General features: G+C 37.7%; 1 protein-coding gene across 6 annotated transcripts in view; it reads left to right on the top strand.

Annotated features, from left to right (window-relative positions):
- Positions 1-20,312, top strand: part of Osbpl6 (oxysterol binding protein like 6) — a 210,924-nt gene that overhangs the window by 158,833 nt on the left and 31,779 nt on the right. For 4 of the 6 annotated variants that reach the window (XM_071619035.1, XM_071619036.1, XM_071619033.1 and 1 more), the window contains 3 exons: positions 3,436-3,539; positions 8,575-8,649; positions 13,886-14,051. In XM_071619035.1, the coding sequence (XP_071475136.1) occupies positions 3,436-3,539; positions 8,575-8,649; positions 13,886-14,051 (345 nt within the window). Of the gene's footprint in view, positions 1-3,435; positions 3,540-4,066; positions 4,160-8,574; positions 8,650-13,885; positions 14,052-20,312 lie in introns of all 6 variants that reach the window. The other 2 variants (XM_027946063.3, XM_027946067.3) reach the window with 2 other exon arrangements.

Below are 20,312 nucleotides of genomic sequence, written 5' to 3'. Positions count from 1 at the left end.
CTGCCTTCTCTGATGCTGTCTTGTCCATAAAACGAATATATATTTCCTGACAACCCAGCCATAAAGGGCAAAATTCTAATATGCTGCATCTTTTATCCATAGTTACCTGTTAGTGGTATATATCACTAGGGATCAGTTTTTAAATATTTTAAACTAATACACGATTCCCTCACTCTGTATCTCCAAGCCACTTTATCTCTTCATACTTTTTCCTTTCTTGTAATCAGCTAGAGCATATTGGTCCAAACTTGATCCATAGGCCATTTCCATTCTGTGAGACAGTTTTCATTTGATCTTCAATACCAAGAAAAACAAGGGCAGTGTAGAGAGTACTTATTAGGGCTCGACTGAATTCTTAAAATGATCTTAAGATGACATCAGGATTAATTTAATTTTTTTACTTTATGAAATTATAAAAAATTAGATATGATATCATTTTTATGTTCTTACTTAGAAAAATGAAAATTTGGCAATCTGTTAGTCTCCTGACCAAATATTTTTTTTCACCCCACCTGTGTGTGAACTCAAAGTCTGTAGCATTTTTATCAGCCCTTTGGGAGATCCACCTCCCAAACTCAATCTTTATGTGAATATATGATTGAAGAGGGATTTTATATTCATTATCACATCCAGCTGACTTACCAAAGGTTTTCCTTGAATGTATTCACCAAGGAAACACTCAGACTTTAGTTTCAGTACAATAACTTCAGGTTGGGGAAAGAAGCTGGACTTCACCCACAGCAGTGATTCTGAAAATTTCCGCCTCTACTCTGGAAAACTTAGGAGCAGAGAAGTTCACTCCCTTTACCAAGGTTTCATGGCCAGTAAGTGGAGCTGGGACTCACTCTGGCATTCTGATCCCAGAGTGTGTTCTTGGACATGTAGTTGCTCTGCCATCTCAGTTGTGTCTCCCTGAGAGTGGGCCCACGTACCTTACATCCCTGTTTCTGTCAGTGCTTTTGTCATACCCCCACTGAAACCTCGGGGTCATCTTTGATCCTCCTCCCTGTTCATCCAGCCATGACCAAGTCCTGTCTGTTGTTTCTTTGAAAACCTCCTCCTCATGTTCCCCTTCTCTCTTCCCCTGAATTCCACTCCTGTCTTTCTGACTGAGGCCCATCATTCTTGTCTCTGAGTGATCACCAGCTTCCTCACTGGTTCTCTGCCTCAGTTTCTGGCTCTGCTGCTTCCTCCCTCTCAGAGGATCATGGGAAATTACCATTCTTGGACCTGACTGCAGGTCCTGGATCAGAACTTAGCAGATATTATCCTTCGCATTCAGCTACCAGGCACAGATGTTGCTATTATCCGCACTTTGTGGATGAGGAACCTTAAATGTATGAAGGTTAAGGAATTTGCCCAAGAAGATGCAGGTGCCCTGGTAGAGGGATTGGGACTCCAGCCAACCCACATTCGACTAATCCCAAAGCCAATTCTTTGTCCACTACATAATGCTCCCTGAGAACTATTGGTTTTTAAAATAGCTTTTATGCAAAAACTCTTTAGTGGTTTTCCATTGGCTCTGGGCCTTTAGTCCAAACTGCTTAGCCCAGCGTTTAGCAACCCATGCCCTCAGATTGCTGACCCTTCATACCCTTTCAGCCTTGCCTGCTGTAGTCTCAACCAGACTTTGCTATTTTGTGGATATACTTGGGTATTTCCACCTGCATGCCTTTATACAGATTGTTCTCCCCAACCTTCAGTGTGCTCTCTGTCCTTCCCAAGCTTCCTGTTTTGCTAAAACCTTTCCCTCAATCTTCCAGACCCAGAAAAATGTCTGCTGTATTTTTTTTCCTTAGTTGTAGATGGACACAATACCTTTATTTTATCTGTCTATCTATTTATTTATATGTGGTCCTGAGGATTGAACCCAGTGCCTCACACATGACAGACAAGCACTCTATCACTGAGGCACAGCCCCAGTCCATCTGCTCTGTGTTTGGTGTGTTCTGCTGACCTAAAGTCACAGTCTCTCTTTTTTAATCTCCTATTACACTTAAAAAACAAAAATGTATATTGATCATTTGTCACAGAGAGTGTCTAAATTGAGGTTGGTTGCATTTCAAAAGTAGGAACATTTATTCCATATTTCATTGATTGCATTCTGAAAAAGTAATGTCTATTGAATGCATTATTTATCTGATTTACAGTTCTAATACTTAAAGCAGCTGACTATTTATAGATCTGGAAACCAGTCCAGACCTTAAATATATAAGCATATTTAAATATGGAGCATACTTTTTCCATAGGGATGAAATGTTAGTTGGTATAACATCTCTGATAGATTTTAAAGAAATCAATCATTACAAGAGTATTAGTGAGCTACATTCCATTCTGTTTTTCTAAACTTGACTGTGACTCCACACAAATTCCAGACAACTATCTTGTAACATTTTGGAGGAACAAGTAGGCAGGCCCCTAAGAATAAAACCACAGGACTGTTAAGTACCCTTGAGTCTGTTTCCCATGTGACAAAAGCCATCAGAAAAGGAAAGTGTCTTTGTATATGTACTTAGGGTAATGATGCCCATTCTCATTCCACCATCTTTTCTACCTCCATCCCCCCCTCCCTTCTCCTCCCTCCTCTTTGCTCTATCTAAAGTTCCTCCATTTCTCCCATGCTCCCCACTCACCCCCATTATGGATCAGCATCCACATATCAGAGAAAACTTCAACCTTTGGTTTTTAGGGATTGGCTAACTTCACTTAGTGTAATATTCTCCAACTCCATTCATTTACCTACAAATGCCATAATTTATTCTCTTTTAAGGTGCAGTAATGTTCCATTGTGTATATATACCACAGTTTCTTTATTCATTCATCTATTGAAGGGCATCTAGCTATTCTGAATTGTGCTGCTATAAACATTGATGTGGCTGTGTCACTGTAGTATACTGTTTTTAAGTCCTTTGGGTATAAACCCAGGAGTGGGATAACTTGGTCAAATGGTGGTTCCTTTCCACATTTTCCAAGGAATCTCCATACTGCTTTCCATCATTACCCTAAGTATATATATGAAGGCATGAATGGTGTGACTCTACTTTGTGTAAAACCAGAGACAATTTTTTGAAAAATTGTGCTCTATATGTATACTATGAATTGAAATTCATTCTGCTGTCATGTATAACAAATTAGAATAAATAAATAAATTTTTAAAAAGAAAAAAGGAAAGTGATCACACACAATTTTAGATTTTAATGGGTTCTACACTCAGAGCAATTAATTGTAAGAATGGGCTTTGAAATCTTCTAATAATCAATGGTTTTAGTTTCTAAATCAGAGAAGATGTGTTTAATTCACTTTCACTTATCACCACCTTGTATACACAGATCTGCCTGATCATATTTACCATATTATGGATTGCCTCCCCCTAATTACCAATACCACCATTCATGGCCCAATTCTAACATATTTTTATTTCTGATTTTTTTTTAGATCTTGCACACTGCCAGTCTAACCTTGTGGAACTTAGCAAACTCCTGCAAAACTTGGAAATACTTCAGAGAACTCAGTCAGCACCAAACTTTACTGACATGCAGGTAAACCTATTACTGCTGCCAGCAAAAACAGTTAACACTTTAATCTTTCCTGGATCATTCTGTGAATATTCAAGTCACATTTAAAGGGAAATAACTACAACTAATTTATATTCTAGAGTTATTCTTAATATTTTTTAATCTTGGTGTCATTGTGTTAAAATAACTTAAAATGTTTTTACATTTAAATACAGTGCAAACTGCTGTAGAAATATATCTCTGGATCATTCTTCCCATGTGTCTGTTGCAATGGCTTTGAATATATATATTTAGACACTTTCAGAATGAAGACTCTTTTCATAGAAAAAAATGCTGAAGATATCTAATCTTGTTTTCATTCTGCATATCAGAAAAAAAAATACATTTTACAATTGAGTTCTTTTCTCTGCTTTTAATGAGATGCCTATCTCTCCTGGTTTGCTTCAAGGCTCTAACAATTATTCCTTACTAACTGACTGTTCTGTCTGCATGTGTATCATCTGTGTAAACTTAATAATCCGTTGTTGCCTTTAACTCTCTGTGCAATGTAGGCTAACTGTGTAGATATTTCAAAGAAAGACAAGCGGGTCACAAGACGCTGGAGAACAAAAAGTGTCAGCAAAGATACAAAAATACAACTGCAGGTACAGATTTTACTTTTCCTTCCTTCATGTTTTCACATACTTTTAAAGTATTCATCTTTATGTATATCCGCTCACAGATATTGGATTGAGAGAGCAGCTTAACTACTTGAAAGCCAGTGCTTCTGAAGCAGAGTTTTTTTTAGATCTAAAATAGTGGGAAATCTATTTATTTTACTTGCTTGGTCGTAAGTGAAAATAATTAGAAAGAAAGATAAAATTATATGATTGCGAAGTAGCATTTTCATTCTCAATCATAGCCTTTGAACCATTAAAACTTTTTAAACAAAAAGTCACCTTAAAAATCTCAACTAAGCTGGGAGTAGTGGCACATGCATGTAATCCCAGTGGCTCAGGAGGCTGAAACAGGAGGATCATGAGTTTAAAGCTAGCCTCAGCAATTTAGTGAGGCACTAAGCAACTCTAAGTGAGACCCCATCTCTAAATAAAATACAAAACAGGGCTGGGGATGTGGCTCAGTGGTTGAGTGCCCCTGAGTTCAATCCTGGTACCCCCCCCAAAAAAAAAAAAAAATCTGGACTAAAAGTCTGGTAGATTATAATAAACATCCATTTATATATGCTAGATCTTAAAAGAACCATTTATGTATCAACTTTGTCCAAATTTTTATCTATTGACAAAAAGAGTAGAGAGTGCACTAGAATAAAAATCAACAAGCCTGGGCTTTCATCTAATCACTGTGATTTTCTGGCTGTATAAATTTTGTGCACGTCTGTTAAATTTTCTGGGCTTCCATTTGTTCCTGGGTAAAGTGATGGACTTAATTTAATGATCTTTGAATTCCCTTTTAACTCTAAATTCTGTGAATCTGCAAAATAGATATTATTGGGCCTGCAATAATCACTATAAAATCTGAACTAAAGTCTTAATGGCTCATAATAAATTTAACTGAAGTTGATTTTAAATAAAATTTTTACTTGAAATAAGTAGTTCTAAATTTTTAAAGTAAGATCCTTTTATGTCATAGTGTTGCAGTGATACAAATACAGTAAATTCTTAAAACCTCTTGTATCTAAATCACATTATTTTCAGATCACCAAACTAGACTATCTACAATTCTAACCTTTTCTGTGTATTCTAAATGATTCTTAACCTGCACAGTCAAAATTAGACTTATGATTTAGCTTTGTTTTTATTATACTATAAATCAATTTGAATCCTAATAGAAGGTAAATGCTTTTCAGAAATCTTCACTTTCTTCTAAATAATTAACAGAATGATTCTTCTCTAATTCTAACTGCTTTAGTAACATTCTTTGTATTGTAATTCTGAATGTGTAAATAACAAACTGTTGCTTTGCTTTCTAATCTGATATATTTAAAAAGAAATTTTCATAAGCATTAAAGATCCATTTTTTATTTAGAGTTCTATAGCCTGTAAATATAATTAGTGTTTCTTTATTCGGTATTTTGTTTGTGTTTTCCCTTCTATTCATAAAATTAGTACTATAGGGACAAATGTGTCAAACAATTTGACAAGAGATTTATCTAGAATTGCCTTTGGCACTTTTTTTTTATATGTTTTGAACTTGTGAGAATCTCATTTGTTTGTTTGGTGTGTGTGTGTGTGTTTGTGTGTGTGTGCATGTTTTCAAGTTGAGTGTCCATGGTTCTCATGCCAAGAAAAAGAACTATTTTTATACATGAAAGAACCATTCCTTTAAATACAATAGTGGAAGAAAGCTAGCATAATAAGAACATATCCATTTGTGAATAGACATTATTTGCCTGGTTTTTAAAGGCAAATTAAATTCTAATTAAGTTAGAGACCCATTCACAGCTGCTTTCTTGAATGGTTTATTCTCAGCAGCCCTGAGCTCAGTGCTGGTAGCCGGTGGCTGCTGCAACTAGGAAGCCCATACAGCCCTGTGACAATCCAACTTTACTGGAGGAAACAGAATGCAGCTGTGAATACTTCTGCTAGTCACAGGCAATGTTTAAACTATACCGAGAGGTTACAAGGATTTTTTTGGAGTCATCAGAAGAAATTGTTCAAAAAGCAGGAAAATATTTTCTGTTTATGTTCCTGACATATCTTTTGAATAGTTTGCTTCTTTTTAAACTTTTACTTATGCTGTCTTGTTTCTTTTTCATGTGCCAGATAGAAACAACCTGGCCCTTATCATTTTTGTTTAGATATTTTTGAGGGAAATTGATGTAATCTTATCCCCACATTCAAAGACAAACTTTGTCTTTTCAAAAGGGAAAGATGGTTCTACTTTAAATAGAAATAAATAGACTTCAGGTGGCAGTGAGCCACTAATCTCAAAGTCCTCTACTTGTTTTCATAGACTGAAATGCTGAAGAATTTTGTACCATCCTGGACCTTTTCAGCTTGTCCAAGCCAATGGGTCTTCCAGGAGCCCTCAGGACACTCATTTTCTGTGACTGGGAGTTACTCAAAGTTCCCCAATATGCACACCTGCTGGGGACCCAGCCATGACTATGGCTATTACTCAGCAGTATTTCTGCCCACAGAAAGACATGGCATTTATTTTTACTCCAGTGGATTGAACATACCTATCACTTTTCCACACCCTAATACCCAGTTCCCCCCCACCCTATTTTAAATGCTTTTTGACTGTGGGAATTCCATCTAATGATGCCAAGTATCTGTTGTGAGCTTATCATCATCTCATTTCCCCCTGAAGATCCTCGTTGTGGCCAACTTGAGTGGCTCTCAGGTTGTGACAGCCCATTTTACATCCCCTCTGTTGTTTGCATCTAACCATCAGCTGTTGTGAAGGAATCCAGACTACCAAGGGGTGACAGTGATGGTGGTTGTTCCTGCTGTTATTTTTATTGGTGTGGTGTCACTGAATTTTGAAATATAAAATAGATTCTATTAAAAAATTGAAAATGAAGAATGTTATACTATGTGTGCGATTGCTTATTTTTGTATGGGTGAGACCATGCTCCTGACTCAAATCTTTTTGGCCATATTTCTTCTAGATACCATGCCATAATTTAACCTCAGAAAATCCATTGTGTAACTCGTGAAGTCAACACTTGTCCTAGAATATTCTGTGTTTTTGTGTGGTGGGGGAGGGGTTACCTTTTTTAAAAAATGGACTTCCTGGCTCCCAAATTTCAAATCTTTTAGTTCTAATGAAAATCTGAATACCATTATGCAGAAAGTTTGGCTATGTTTGTTTTTTTGTTTGTTTGTTTTGGTTAGGTTTGGGGTTTGTTTGTTTGTTTGTTTTGGTGGTGCTGGGGATTGAACCCAGGGCCTTGTGAGGCAAGCACTCTACCAACTGAGCTATATCCCCAACCCTTAGTTACGTTTTAAATGAAGTAGAGGACAAAAGGGAATGATTTTAAAAATGTGACATAGAAGAAAGAGCTGCTAGGTTTCCTGTATTGTCAATAGAATGAATGTTAGAGATGATGAACAATAGTAGGAAGTACATAGTGGCAGATCTGTCATTAACATGGAGCTATCTTAGATATCATACATCCTCTGGTAAAAACAAGTTCTTCCTTTTAGTACATTAAAAAGGTAATGTGTATAGAAAGATTTTCATGAAAAACATTATGTATGTATTTGTGTGACTTACATATATGTGAACAGAAAATTTGTGAAGATGGAAGAGAAATATGAATGTAATTTGGAAAATTACATCCCTTAATCTCATCCACCAGAAGGAGGGGGAAAAAAAATGAAAGAATTCTTCTACTGGTTCATGTGTAGGCGTACATCACTAAATGAAACTAATTCTTCCGGTTTTTCAAAGCTTATTTTTTATGGGCATTGAGAAACTTGAGATTTTTTTTTTAATTATTATCCTTTGGAAAATTGTTCAACTTGAAGATCTCAACACTTTTCCTAATGTTGAGTCCCAGTGAGCAAGCTTTATGGTAGGGCATTAAGTGGAGGCTGATGAATCCTGGGTCCCCTTCCTTATTTTTTTTTTTCTCTCCTCCTGGTCCAGAGGAGGCTCTCATTACAACCTGTTCACATTAGCCTTTGCACATTATTTAATGAGTTTTTCCTGAACTTTTTTCTTCTTTGCTCCCATTAATTGAATGCCTTTTGACTTCGTGTAACATTATATCACATAACTAAAACAAGACACATTTTAAAATCACAGGCTATGCATCAATGCATAACCCACCATCTCCTTTTGAGGTAGGGGTGATCTTCAGCAAATAGACTTAACAGAGTTTGGGTGACCTACAATGAGAATAATGAACATTTCTCATGGCATTGAATGCCCTTTTGAGCTCTTTTCTATGCTAAGATTTTTGTTTTGTTTTTAAAGAAAAGTCAACTTTGGTTAAAATTCTCCGTCTCCCTTGTCTGATTATCTTTCATCCTCCTATACCCCATCCTCTCCCCTCCCCAACCCTCCATCCTGTGTTTTTACCCCCTTCTCTTCTCCCATTCACTGTCAGGAAGGGCCACCCGCGAAGGGCCAGTTCAGCACAACTCGGCGCCGGCAGAGGCTAGCAGCAGCAGTGGCTACAACAGTGAGTGGATTTCAATCTCAAGTGGAAGTTTAATAAGAATGAGAACCTGTATGAGGGTAAACTCCCTGTTCAGACAGTGCCACCTGTGTGCGATGGCATCAACTGTAGCCCACTCATATTGGCTTAGCTTTCGCACGTTGTTTGGCTGTCTTTGCATGGCAGCAGTCAGACATGGGTGTTCATTTTTGCAAGGAGAAATATTACATAATCCAGTTCTTTTTCTTCTGCTGTCAGTGTAAGAAATAATTTGAACTCAAGTTTGCCAAACTGATTATAGTGCCTTATGGTGGGGGAATTTATTTAATGATATCATTTTTGGTTTTGTCTCGTTTTCTTTTGCCATACTGATATTGGAACCTTTGTTAACTGATTTCTGTTTTCTAAGAAAAGTCATGTTACTACAGACATAAATTGTGCTTTTTTTTGTAGCAATGTGACTATTTGAAAAGGATGTGAGAAAGAAATGAGAGGGTAAGAAAAGGTACATTTTGATGTCATCTCTAAATGGCTACCCAAATTACACTTAGCAAGGGAAAATTGTTTTCTGGAAAGAATACTGACATGAAAATAAGAAAATGTAGTGTAGAAATGAAAAAACAAAAACAGAGTTAGATGGCTTAATCCATAGCCAAGGTTGGTTTTTCATTTTTTTTTCCTAAAAGAAAATAGATATAACGGTAGTAGAGGACATATTGAAGTAGTTAAGGCAGAGAATACTGAATATCCATACAGAATTTAAAATAGAATATTTAAATTTAAAATAGAATATTCTATTTAAAATAGAAGAACCTTTTGCTAAGTCAGATGCCATAACACACTCCTGTAGTCTCAACTACTATGGAGATTGCTTGAGCCTAGGAGTTGGAGGCCAGCCTGGGCAACACAGTAAGACTCTATCTCAAAACAGAACAAAATAAAACAAAAAGTACCTTTTGCTGAATGAAAGTGAATCATAAATTTGATGAATTATGAGATGCTGGCAACTTTTAAAAATACAATATATTGAGCTAATCATAATCATGGATATGAGGTTTTTTTGGCTATAGCATATTTCCTGAATTAAGAACAGTCTTGCTGTTGTTAAGGGTGAGATATATTTTAAGACCAGAATTGCTGAAAACTATGGAAAGATTTTGGTTGCACTGTAGGTGAGTGGCTACTGGTGTGAGGATTATTGGCTTTCTACTTTATGATTGGTAGTTAACTCTGGCTTTCCATCTATGTGTTGAGCTGCATTGTTTGAGGAACAGAGTTGCTTTTGATTATTAAAGCAACCCATGACTTGGATTTTATTAGGGAATTAAATTCACAGTCTTGAGAACATTGGAACAAATGAATTATTGAAGTTGCTTTCACATTCAATGAATATGCTATGCATGTATTCAAATTCTGACAATAGATACATATGTAATCAATTAAATTACTCAACTGTAATTTTTCATTTACAAAATTAAGAAATCCAAATGATTATTAGAGAGAGAACATTATAGTATGGGGAGGGAAAAGTGAGTCATTTTATGAAAATATTGTTTTCTCAAATAACAACCTTCTGGGGTGACACATAGGGAAGTGATTGTGTCTTTCCTGTGTTCATTTATTAAATTGCGGATACATACAGTGAATGATAATAAAACTAGGATTACCACTTATTCTATTGGGATAGAATAAGTTTTTATGTTTTAATTGAATGTAGAAGAGAAAAATCTTTTAAAAGAAGAAAGCTTTAATGTCCACATTGGTCACAGAAATCATAAAAATGATCTAGGTGTGTCCAATGATAAAAGTTACTGGCAACATTTAATAACATTTTCAGGAATAACTAGGGGGAATGTCTAGTTAAATGCCCTAGAAACTGTGGCTTGGATGCCATACTAAAAGAGCAACACTAAGCAGGACCCTCAGCTGGCTCCCTTAGCCCTTCTCCCTGGTCCCAGTGACCTGCACTGATAACTCAGCACCCCTATTTCTTTTAGTGCTGAGGTCTGCCTGTTCCTTTCTCTTCCCAGCACTGAAGTTATCCCACACATTTTGAGCAATTCCTGTCCTGTTAGATGTCTTTCACCCAGAACCCCTCTGGATTATTCCTACTCACTTAACTTTCCTCACCCACTCGAGGTGTCTGGGGCAACTGAGACTGTGCCAAAGCAAAGGGTGTCCAAGGAGACGTTTCCAGAATTTATTCTTGTTGAACCTTAGTGCTAGTACTCAGAATGCCAACTCACAACATCAGCCAAACCCCACAGAACAGGTTGGAAACAGAGACACACTTGCTTCTTCCTGTGGAAGGACACTGAAGGTCTCCAAGCAGCCCCCCCAAAGGATCCCAGTACCCATAATGCCAGAACAACAAAAACAAGGGAATTTTCACACTACCTCAATAAGTCCTATAAACTTAGCATCTGCTTAGTATCTATCTTAGACCTTTGCACTTTTTTTTTTTTTTTTTTTTTTTTTTTTTGGTGGTGATGGTAGTGCTGGGAATCAAACCTGGCAAGTGCTCCTTCATGTTGACTTGCTAAACTTCACTCTCATTTCCTTTCTCTTTTGACTTCTTCATAGACAGTTGTTATGAGCAACTCCTAGTAGCCCCATTCCAAAAGTTATTTGTGCCAAAATATTCCAGAATTGTAGGACTTAAAGGAAGCTTTGAATTTCCTTCCAGAGCAGAATAGAAAGGCCCATATACAACATTGAGGATTCTCAAGCATAACAATGGAGAACTGTTGGCAACTCCCTTTGTAGCCATCACTGATAGAGAAATAAGCTAGCATTTAAGTATTTGAATCCCTAAATACTCAAATTGATGAGTAAAAAAATCTGAATAAATAAATAAGTTCATCCCCAGAGTGAAGAGATATTCAGTTAGATAATACAACTCAACTTGTATTCTCATTTCATTTCATGAATTCCTCAATTAAAATAACCCATTCAACACACTTCTTTAACAAAAAAGTATCAATACATTAAACATTTTCAGTAAGAAGTATATAGAAATTAGTTTTCAATTTCCCAGGGAACCATCTGATTGCAGTTTGAATGGAGCATTCTGCGTTCCTTTCCCTGTGGGTAATATACAAAACCACTTTCACTGTTTTAATAGCCTATTTAAATTTCCATTATGTTCAAAATATAAATTTGTAACTTATGTATATGTTCTCAGTATCTGACTCCAACATTTGAAAGGCCATTATCTCAGGGACAAGTGCGGGTCCTTACTTTTCACTGTGTAATGGCCCTCATGCATACTCTCCCCCAGCTTTCATGACCTTCTCCCCACCCATTCAGAAGGGACTCCTAAGCCAGGTGGGTCCTTGGAGTATGGAGGGCTTCTGAGTGCATATGAACCCTCTTCTGTGAAATTCAGCACATGTGCCCGCCCCTCCCATTACCCAACACCCACATTCATTTTTCTTAGTGCTCTTCTAGTTCCTTGGATGAGAAAGCTGTATCCTTAAGTGTGAAAACTTCTTGGTCCACCCATGTCTTCAACTCATAGTCTCTTCCCTTGACCTTCTTATCTTCACTAACCTTTTCATGGATTCTCTGTTACTCTATAGGGATTTGAGCAGACTACTCTTTCTAGATCAGCATCACCACAGTTAGATTTCCTTTGTCTATTTCCAGACTTTCTTCCACGTAAATCCCATTCCTTTGTAGGTATCCCTAAAGGACCTCAGTATTCTTCTAAAAGTAACCTAGGCAGGATTTCAGCAAATTATTGAACCCCGTTGTACTATTTTCTCAAGTGGCTTCTTTGCCACTTCTTTCTTTCAATCCGGAACAGACAGAAGTTTTGTGCATGATAAGTTGAACAAGCAGTTGATATCTCCCAGCTCAGGGTAGCCAAGGTTCCCATGGAGGATGAGGTAGAGTGACTTTGATAACTCCAGGTACCAAATGCTTTGGACCATGTATGTTAACATGCTTACCTTAGGTGAATTCAGAGGGAAAACTTCATGTTCCCTTCCTTCCCTGGTAAACCTTGGGTATCTTTTGAGGTAAATAACTCCTTGCCAAGGCAGAATTACATCAGAGAAGTTCTCTGTCTGGTCTTAACTGCCCTTGGGTTTCACCTCAGGCCAGAATTTTTGGTGCTTTACACCTTCTCCATATGTCCTCTGTCTCTCAGAGACAAGGTGTGCCCTCTTTCCCTGCCCTATCTAGCTCACCAAATCTGTTAAGAAGTTTAAAGCAAAAAAAATTCAAAAAGAAATGTTTCTGACATAATATACACATCAGAGAAAGTAATGGTTCTTTCCTCCCCTGGCATATTTCCTGTTAGGGAATAGGAATCATTCCTTCAATTCTATAAAACTCAGCTTGTGGTGGAGTCTAGAGTATGGTTCCTGAGGACAACTGAATGAACTTGTATGCAGTAGATTTAGCTAGAAATGACTGGTTATATGACTGCAAGAGGAATTGGTGTTTTTAAGAATGGTTGGCCAACAGCATTTGTGATGCTCAGGGAGAGTCTTCTTGAAGGGGAGGGGAGGAAAGGTGCTTTGCCTCCACCTGTCACAAGCCCAGTCCAGAGCCAGCCTGGGCAGGTAAGCATTCTAACCTTTTAGGAAAATCTATAGTAATATGACTTTTTCTACATAATGCTTTTTAAGATTGGTCTGTTCAAAAGCCATGTTCATATAGCTATAACATGATTATATATTTACAAAGGTAAACTACAGTGATTGATGTACATTCTGTTTACTAATATATATTTTAATAAATCCATCTCAAAAATAATAGTGAGTCTCTTTAAGCCATTATTGTATTTTCTACAAAACTTTATTTGCATGTTGTCTCAGGGGCTGTGGAGCAAATGAATCTTTCTCTATACATATCTCTCAAATTTTTATATATTAGTAAGATCCTACTCCCAGCTTAGAGAGGAATGAGCAACACTTGTAATCAATTCAGTTTTCTGACAGTTATTTTTCAGGTACCTGTGTGGGTTCAGAGTTGAAGCTTAAATAGGCTATGCCTCTTCTTGCTGTCATTCTGTTGTCATCTCTCTCTGTAACAGTGAAACCAGTGAGTCCATGGCAGTTATAAATCAACTCTAGGAAACAAGACTCCACGTCCCAGCCCAACTACCTGTAAAATAAATGAGTACTGAGTCTCTGAGTGTGTCACTAGAGAGGAATCTATTATTTTAAAGACTAAGGGAGATCTTCTCTATGTAGGAGCAGGTGGAACAGTGCACTATTGCTCTTTAATAATTTGTATCTTCCCCTTTCAGGTTCCTTTCAGTGCCACCATGTCACCAGTTCGCTTGCATTCCTCCAACCCCAACCTTTGTGCAGATATTGAATTTCAGACTCCCCCCAGCCACCTCACTGACCCTCTGGAAAGTTCAACAGATTATACAAAGCTTCAAGAAGAATTTTGTCTCATTGCACAGAAAGGTAACAACAAATATAATGTGACCTTTAAAGAGAAATATACATTGTGTTTTGTGTTTTTTTTTTTAATTTTTTATTGTGGGTTGTTCAAAACATTACAAATTTCTTGACATATCATATTCCACACTTTGATTCAAGTGGGTTATGAACTCCCACCTTCACCCCATACCCAGATTGCAGAATCACATCAGTTACACATCCATTGATTTACAAATTGCCATACTAGTGTCTGTTGTGCTCCACTGCCTTTCCCGTCCTCCACCCTCCACCCTCCCCACCTCTCCCCTCCCCTCCCCTCCCCTCCTCTCTCTCTACCTCCTCCACTGTATAACCCTGAGGGTCTCCTTCCATTACCATGCAATTTCCCTTCTCTCTCCCTTTCCCTCCCACCTCTCATCCCTGTTAAATGTTAATCTTCTTCTCCTGCTCTTCGTCCCTACTCTGTTCTTAGTTACTCTCCTTATATCAAAGAAGACATTTGGCATTTGTTTTTTAGGGATTGGCTAGCTTCACTTAGCATAATCTGCTCTAATGCCATCCATTTCCCTGTAAATTCTAGGTTTTGTCATTTTTTAATGCAGAGTAATACTCCATTGTGTATAAATGCCACATTTTTTTTATCCATTCGTCTATTGAAGGGCATCTAGGTTGGTTCCACAGTCTTGCTATTTTGAACTGTGCTGCTATGAACATCGATGTAGCAGTGTCCCTGTAGCATGCCCTTTTTAGGTCTTTAGGGAATAGACCAAGAAGGGGAATAGCTGGGTCAAATGGTGGCTCCATTCCCAACTTTCCAAGAAATCTCCATACTGCTTTCCAAATTGGCTGCACCGATCTGCAGTCCCACCAGCAATGTACAAGTGAACCCTTTTCCCCACATCCTCGCCAGCACTTGTTGTTGTTTGACTTCTTAATGGCTGCCAATCTTACTGGAGTGAGATGGTATCTTAGGGTGGTTTTGATTTGCATTTCTCTGACAGCTAGAGATGTTGAGCATTTTTTCATGTACTTGTTGATTGACTGTATGTCCTCCTCTGAGAAGTGTCTGTTCAGGTCCTTGGCCCATTTGTTGATTGGGTTGTTTGTTCTCTTATTGTCTAATTTTTTGAGTTCTTTGTATACTCTGGATATTAGGGCTCTATCTGAAGTGTGAGGAGTAAAGATTTGTTCCCAGGGTGTAGGCTCCCTATTTACCTCTCTTATTGTTTCTTTTGCTGAGAAAAAACTTTTTATCCATTCATCTATTGAAGGGCATCTGGGTTGGTTCCACAGTCTAGCAATTGTGAATTGTGCTGCTATGAACATCGATGTAGCAGTGTCCCTGTAGTACGCTCTTTTAAGGTCTTCGGGGAAAAGTCCAAGAAGGGCAATAGCTGGGTCAAATGGTGGTTCCATTCCCAGCTTTCCCAGGAATCTCCATACTGATTTCCAGATTGGCCGCACCAGTTTGCAGTCCCACCAGCAATGTACAAGAGTACCCTTTTCCCCACATCCTCTCCAGCACTTGTTGTTGTTTGACTTCATAGTGGCTGCCAATCTTACTGGAGTGAGATGGTATCTTAGGGTGGTTTTGATTTGCATTTCTCTGACTGCTAGAGATGGTGAGCATTTTTTCATGTACTTGTTGATTGATTGTATGTCCTCCTCTGAGAAGTGTCTGTTCAGGTCTTTGGCCCATTTGTTGATTGGGTTATTTGTTTTCTTATTGTTTAATTTTTTGAGTTCTTTGTATACTCTGGATATTAGGGCTCTATCTGAAGTGTGAGGAGTAAAAATTTGTTCCCATGATGTAGGCTCCCTATTTACCTCTTTTATTGTTTCTCTTGCTGAGAGAAAACTTTTCAGTTTAAGTAAGTCCCATTTGTTGATTTTTGTTATCAACTTTTGTGCTATGGGTGTCCTATTAAGGAATTTGGAGCCCGACCCTACAATATGTAGATCGTAGCCAACTTTTTCTTCTATCAGACGCAGAGTCTCTGATTTGATATCTAGCTCCTTGATCCACTTTGAGTTAACTTTTGTGCATGGCGAGAGGAGGGGATTCAGTTTCATTTTGTTGCATATGGATTTCCAGTTTTCCCAGCACCATTTGTTGAAGATGCTATCCTTCCTCCATTGCATGTTTTTAGCCCCTTTATCAAATATAAGAAAGTTGTAGTTTTGTGGATTGGTTTCTGTGTCCTCTATTCTGTACCATTGGTCCACCCACCTGTTTTGGTACCAGTACCATGCTGTTTTTGTTACTATTGCTCTGAGTATAGTTTGAAGTCTGGTATCGCTATACCGCCTGATTCACACTTCCTGCTTAGCATTGTTTTTGCTATTCTGGGTCTTTTATTTTTCCATATGAATTTCATGATTGCTTTCTCTATTTCTACAAGAAATGCCGTTGGGATTTTGATTGGCATTGCATTAAACCTATAGAGAACTTTTGGTAATATCGCCATTTTGATGATGTTAGTTCTGCCTATCCATGAACAGGGTATATTTTTCCATCTTCTAAGATCTTCTTCTATTTCTCTCTTTAGGGTTCTGTAGTTTTCATTGTATAAGTCTTTCACCTCTTTTGTTAGGTTGATTCCCAAGTATTTTATTTTTTTTTAAGATATTGTGAATGGAGTGGTTGTCCTCATTTCCATTTCAGAGGATTTGTCGCTGATATACAGGAATGCCTTTGATTTATGCGTGTTGATTTTATATCCTGCCACTTTGCTGAATTCATTTATTAGCTCTAATAGTTTCTTTGTAGAGCCTTTTGGGTCTGCTAGGTATAGAATCATATCATCTGCAAATAGTGATAATTTAAGTTCTTCTTTTCCTATTTTGATGCCTTTAATTTCTTTCGTCTGTCTAATTGCTCTGGCCAATGTTTCGAGAACTATGTTGAACAGAAGTGGAGAGAGAGGGCATCCCTGTCTTGTTCCAGATTTTAGAGGGAATGCCTTCAGTTTTTCTCCATTCAGAATGATGCTAGCCTGAGGCTTAGCATAGATTGCTTTTACAATATTGAGGTATGTTCCTGTTATCCCTAGTTTTTCTAGAGCTTTGAACATAAAGGGATGCTGTACTTTGTCGAATGCTTTTTCCGCATCTATCGAGATGATCATATGGTTCTTATTTTTAAGTCTATTGATGTGGTGAATAACATTTATTGATTTCCGTATATTGAACCAGCCTTGCATCCCAGGGATGAATCCTACTTGATCATGGTGTACAATTTTTTTGATATGTTTTTGTATCCGATTCGCCAGAATTTTATTGAGGATTTTTGCATCTAGGTTCATTAGAGATATTGGTCTGTAGTTTTCTTTCTTTGAAGTGTCTTTGTCTGGTTTAGGTATCAGGGTGATGTTGGCCTCATAGAATGTATTTGGAAGTTCTCCCTCCTTTTCTATTTCCTGAAGTAGCTTGAAAAGTATTGGTATTAGTTCTTCTTTAAAGGTTTTGTAAAATTCTGCTGTATTCCCATCCGGACCTGGGCTTTTCTTAGTTGGTAGTCTTTTTATGGTTTCTTCTATTTCCTCAATTGATATTGGTCTGTTTAGATTTTCTATATCCTCCTGACTCAATCTGGGCAGATCATATGACTTAAGAAATTTATCTATGCCTTCACTATCTTCTAATTTGTTGGAGTATAAGGATTCAAAATAGTTTTTGATTATCTTCTGTATTTCTGAAGTGTCTGTTGTGATATTGCCTTTTTCATCCCGTATGCTAGTAATTTGAGTTCTCTCTCTTCTTCTCTTCGCTAGCATGGCTAAGGGTCTGTCGATTTTGTTTATTTTTTCAAAGAACCAACTTTTAGTTTTGTCAATTTTTTCAATTGTTTCTTTTGTTTCAATTTCATTAATTTCAGCTCTGATTTTAATTATTTCTTGCCTTCTACTTCTTTTGCTGTTGTTTTGCTCTTCTTTTTCAAGGATTTTGAGATGAAGTATGAGATCATTTATTTGTTGGTTTTTTCTTTTTTTAAGGAATGAACTCCAAGCAATGAATTTTCCTCTTAGAACTGCTTTCAATGTGTCCCATAGATTCCGATATGTTGTGTCCGTGTTTTCATTAATCTCTAAGAATTTTTTAATTTCCTCCTTGATGTCTTCTATAACCCATTGATCATTCAGTAACCTATTGTTCATTCTCCAAGTGATGTATGCTTTTTCCTTCCTTCTTTTATTGTTGATTTTCAGTTTCATTCCATTATGATCAGATAAGATGCATGGTATTATCTCTACTCCTTTATATTGTCTAAGAGTTGCCCTGTGACATAATATATGATCTATTTTAGAGAAGGATCCATGTGCTGCTGAGAAAAAAGTGTAACTGCTTGATGTTGGGTGGTATACTCTATATATGTCAATTAGGTCTAGGTTATTAATAGTGTTATTGAGTTCTATAGTTTCCTTATTCAACTTTTGTTTGGAAGATCTGTCCAGTGGCGAGAGAGGTGTGTTGAAGTCTCCCATGATTATGGTATGGTGGTCTATTAGACTCTTGAACTTGAGAAGAGTTTGTTTGACGAACATAGCTGCACCATTGTTTGGGGCATAAATATTTATGATTGTTATGTCTTGTTGTTGTATGGTTCCCTTAAGCAGTATGTAGTGTCCCTCTTTATCTCTTTTGATTAACTTTGGCTTGAAATCTATTTTATTTGATATGAGTATGGACACTCCTGCTTGTTTCTGAAGTCCATATGAGTGATATGATTTTTCCCAACCTTTCACCTTCAGCCTATGTATGTCTTTTCCTATCAAATGCGTCTCCTGTAGGCAGCATATTGTTGGGTCTTGTTTTGTGATCCATTCTACTAGCCTGTGTCTCTTAATTGGTGAGTTTAAGCCATTAACATTTAGGGTTATTATTGAGATATGGGTTGTTCTTCCAGCCATATTTGTTTATTTCTGTTACTAAACATGGTTTGTTTTCCTCTTTGATTATTTCCCCCCCCTTTACTGTCCTACCTCCCACTGTTGGTTTTCATTGTTATTTTCCATTTCCTCTTCCTGTAATGCTTTGGCAAGGATGTTTTGAAGAGATGGTTTTCTAGCTGCGAATTCTTTAAACTTTTGTTTATCGTGGAAGGTTTTAATTTCATCTTCCATCCTGAAGCTTAATTTCGCTGGATACACAATTCTTGGTTGGAACCCATTTTCTTTCAGTGTTTGAAATATGTTATTCCAGGATCTTCTAGCTTTCAGAGTCTGTGTTGAAAGATCAGCTGTTATCCTGATTGGCTTACCCCTAAATGTAATCTGCTTCCTTTCTCTTGTAGCTTTTAAAATTCTCTCCTTATTCTGTATGTTGGGCATCTTCATTATAATGTGTCTAGGTGTGGATCTCTTATGATTTTGCACATTCGGCGTCCTGTAGGCTTCTAGGATTTGGGATTCTGTCTCATTCTTCAAGTCTGGGAAGTTTTCTTGTATTATTTCATTGAATAGACTTCTCATTCCTTTGGTTTGGAGCTCTGTACCTTCCTGTATCCCAATGACTCTTAAGTTTGGTCTCTTAATGTTATCCCATATTTCTTGGATGTTCTGCTCATGGTTCCTTAACAGTCTTGCTGAGCTGTCTATGTTCTTTTCCAGTTGAAATACTTTGTCTTCATTGTCTGATGTTCTATCTTCTAAGTGTTCTACTCTGCTGGTAGTATTCTCCATTGAGTTTTTAAGTTGGTTTATTGCTTCCTGCATTTCTAGGATTTCTGTTTGTTTGTTTTTTATAACCTCTATCTCCCTGTATAGTTGATCCTTTGCTTCCTGGATTTGTTTGCGTAATTCGTTGTCGAAGTGATCTTTCATTGTCTGATTTTGCTGTTTAATGTCTTCCTTGATACTCCAGATCATTTGAAGCATGTATATCCTGAATTCTTTATCTGACATTCCATCTGCTGCAGCTGTTACCTCTTCTAAAGTTGCGTTGACCTGCATTGCTTGTGGTCCTTTCTTTCCTTGTCTTTTCATACTGCTTGCGTATCTTTCCTGCAGGTGCGGGCGGCGGCTCTGCTCTCTCCTTATTCCAATTGGGGTGTCGTGGCTACCATGCCGGCAGGTCACTGGGCCTGTTCTGGGAGCTGGCGGCGGCTCTGTTCTGCCCCTGCTCCGATTGGGGTGACGAGTGTACCACGCCGGCAGGCCACCGGGCCTGATCTGCCGGTCAGTTGCAGGTTTGCCTACCCTGCAGGCGCGGGAGGCGGCTCTACTCTGCCCCTACTCCAAATGGGGTGACGTGTCTGTCGTACCGGCAGGCCACTGGGCCTGTCCC

The sequence above is a fragment of the Marmota flaviventris genome, chromosome 11 (genome assembly GCF_047511675.1).
Source record: "Marmota flaviventris isolate mMarFla1 chromosome 11, mMarFla1.hap1, whole genome shotgun sequence".
In the NCBI taxonomy this organism is placed as follows: Eukaryota; Metazoa; Chordata; class Mammalia; order Rodentia; family Sciuridae; genus Marmota; species Marmota flaviventris.
The sequence above is the reverse complement of the archived record's forward strand: the minus strand, read 5'-3'. Positions and strand labels throughout refer to the sequence as shown.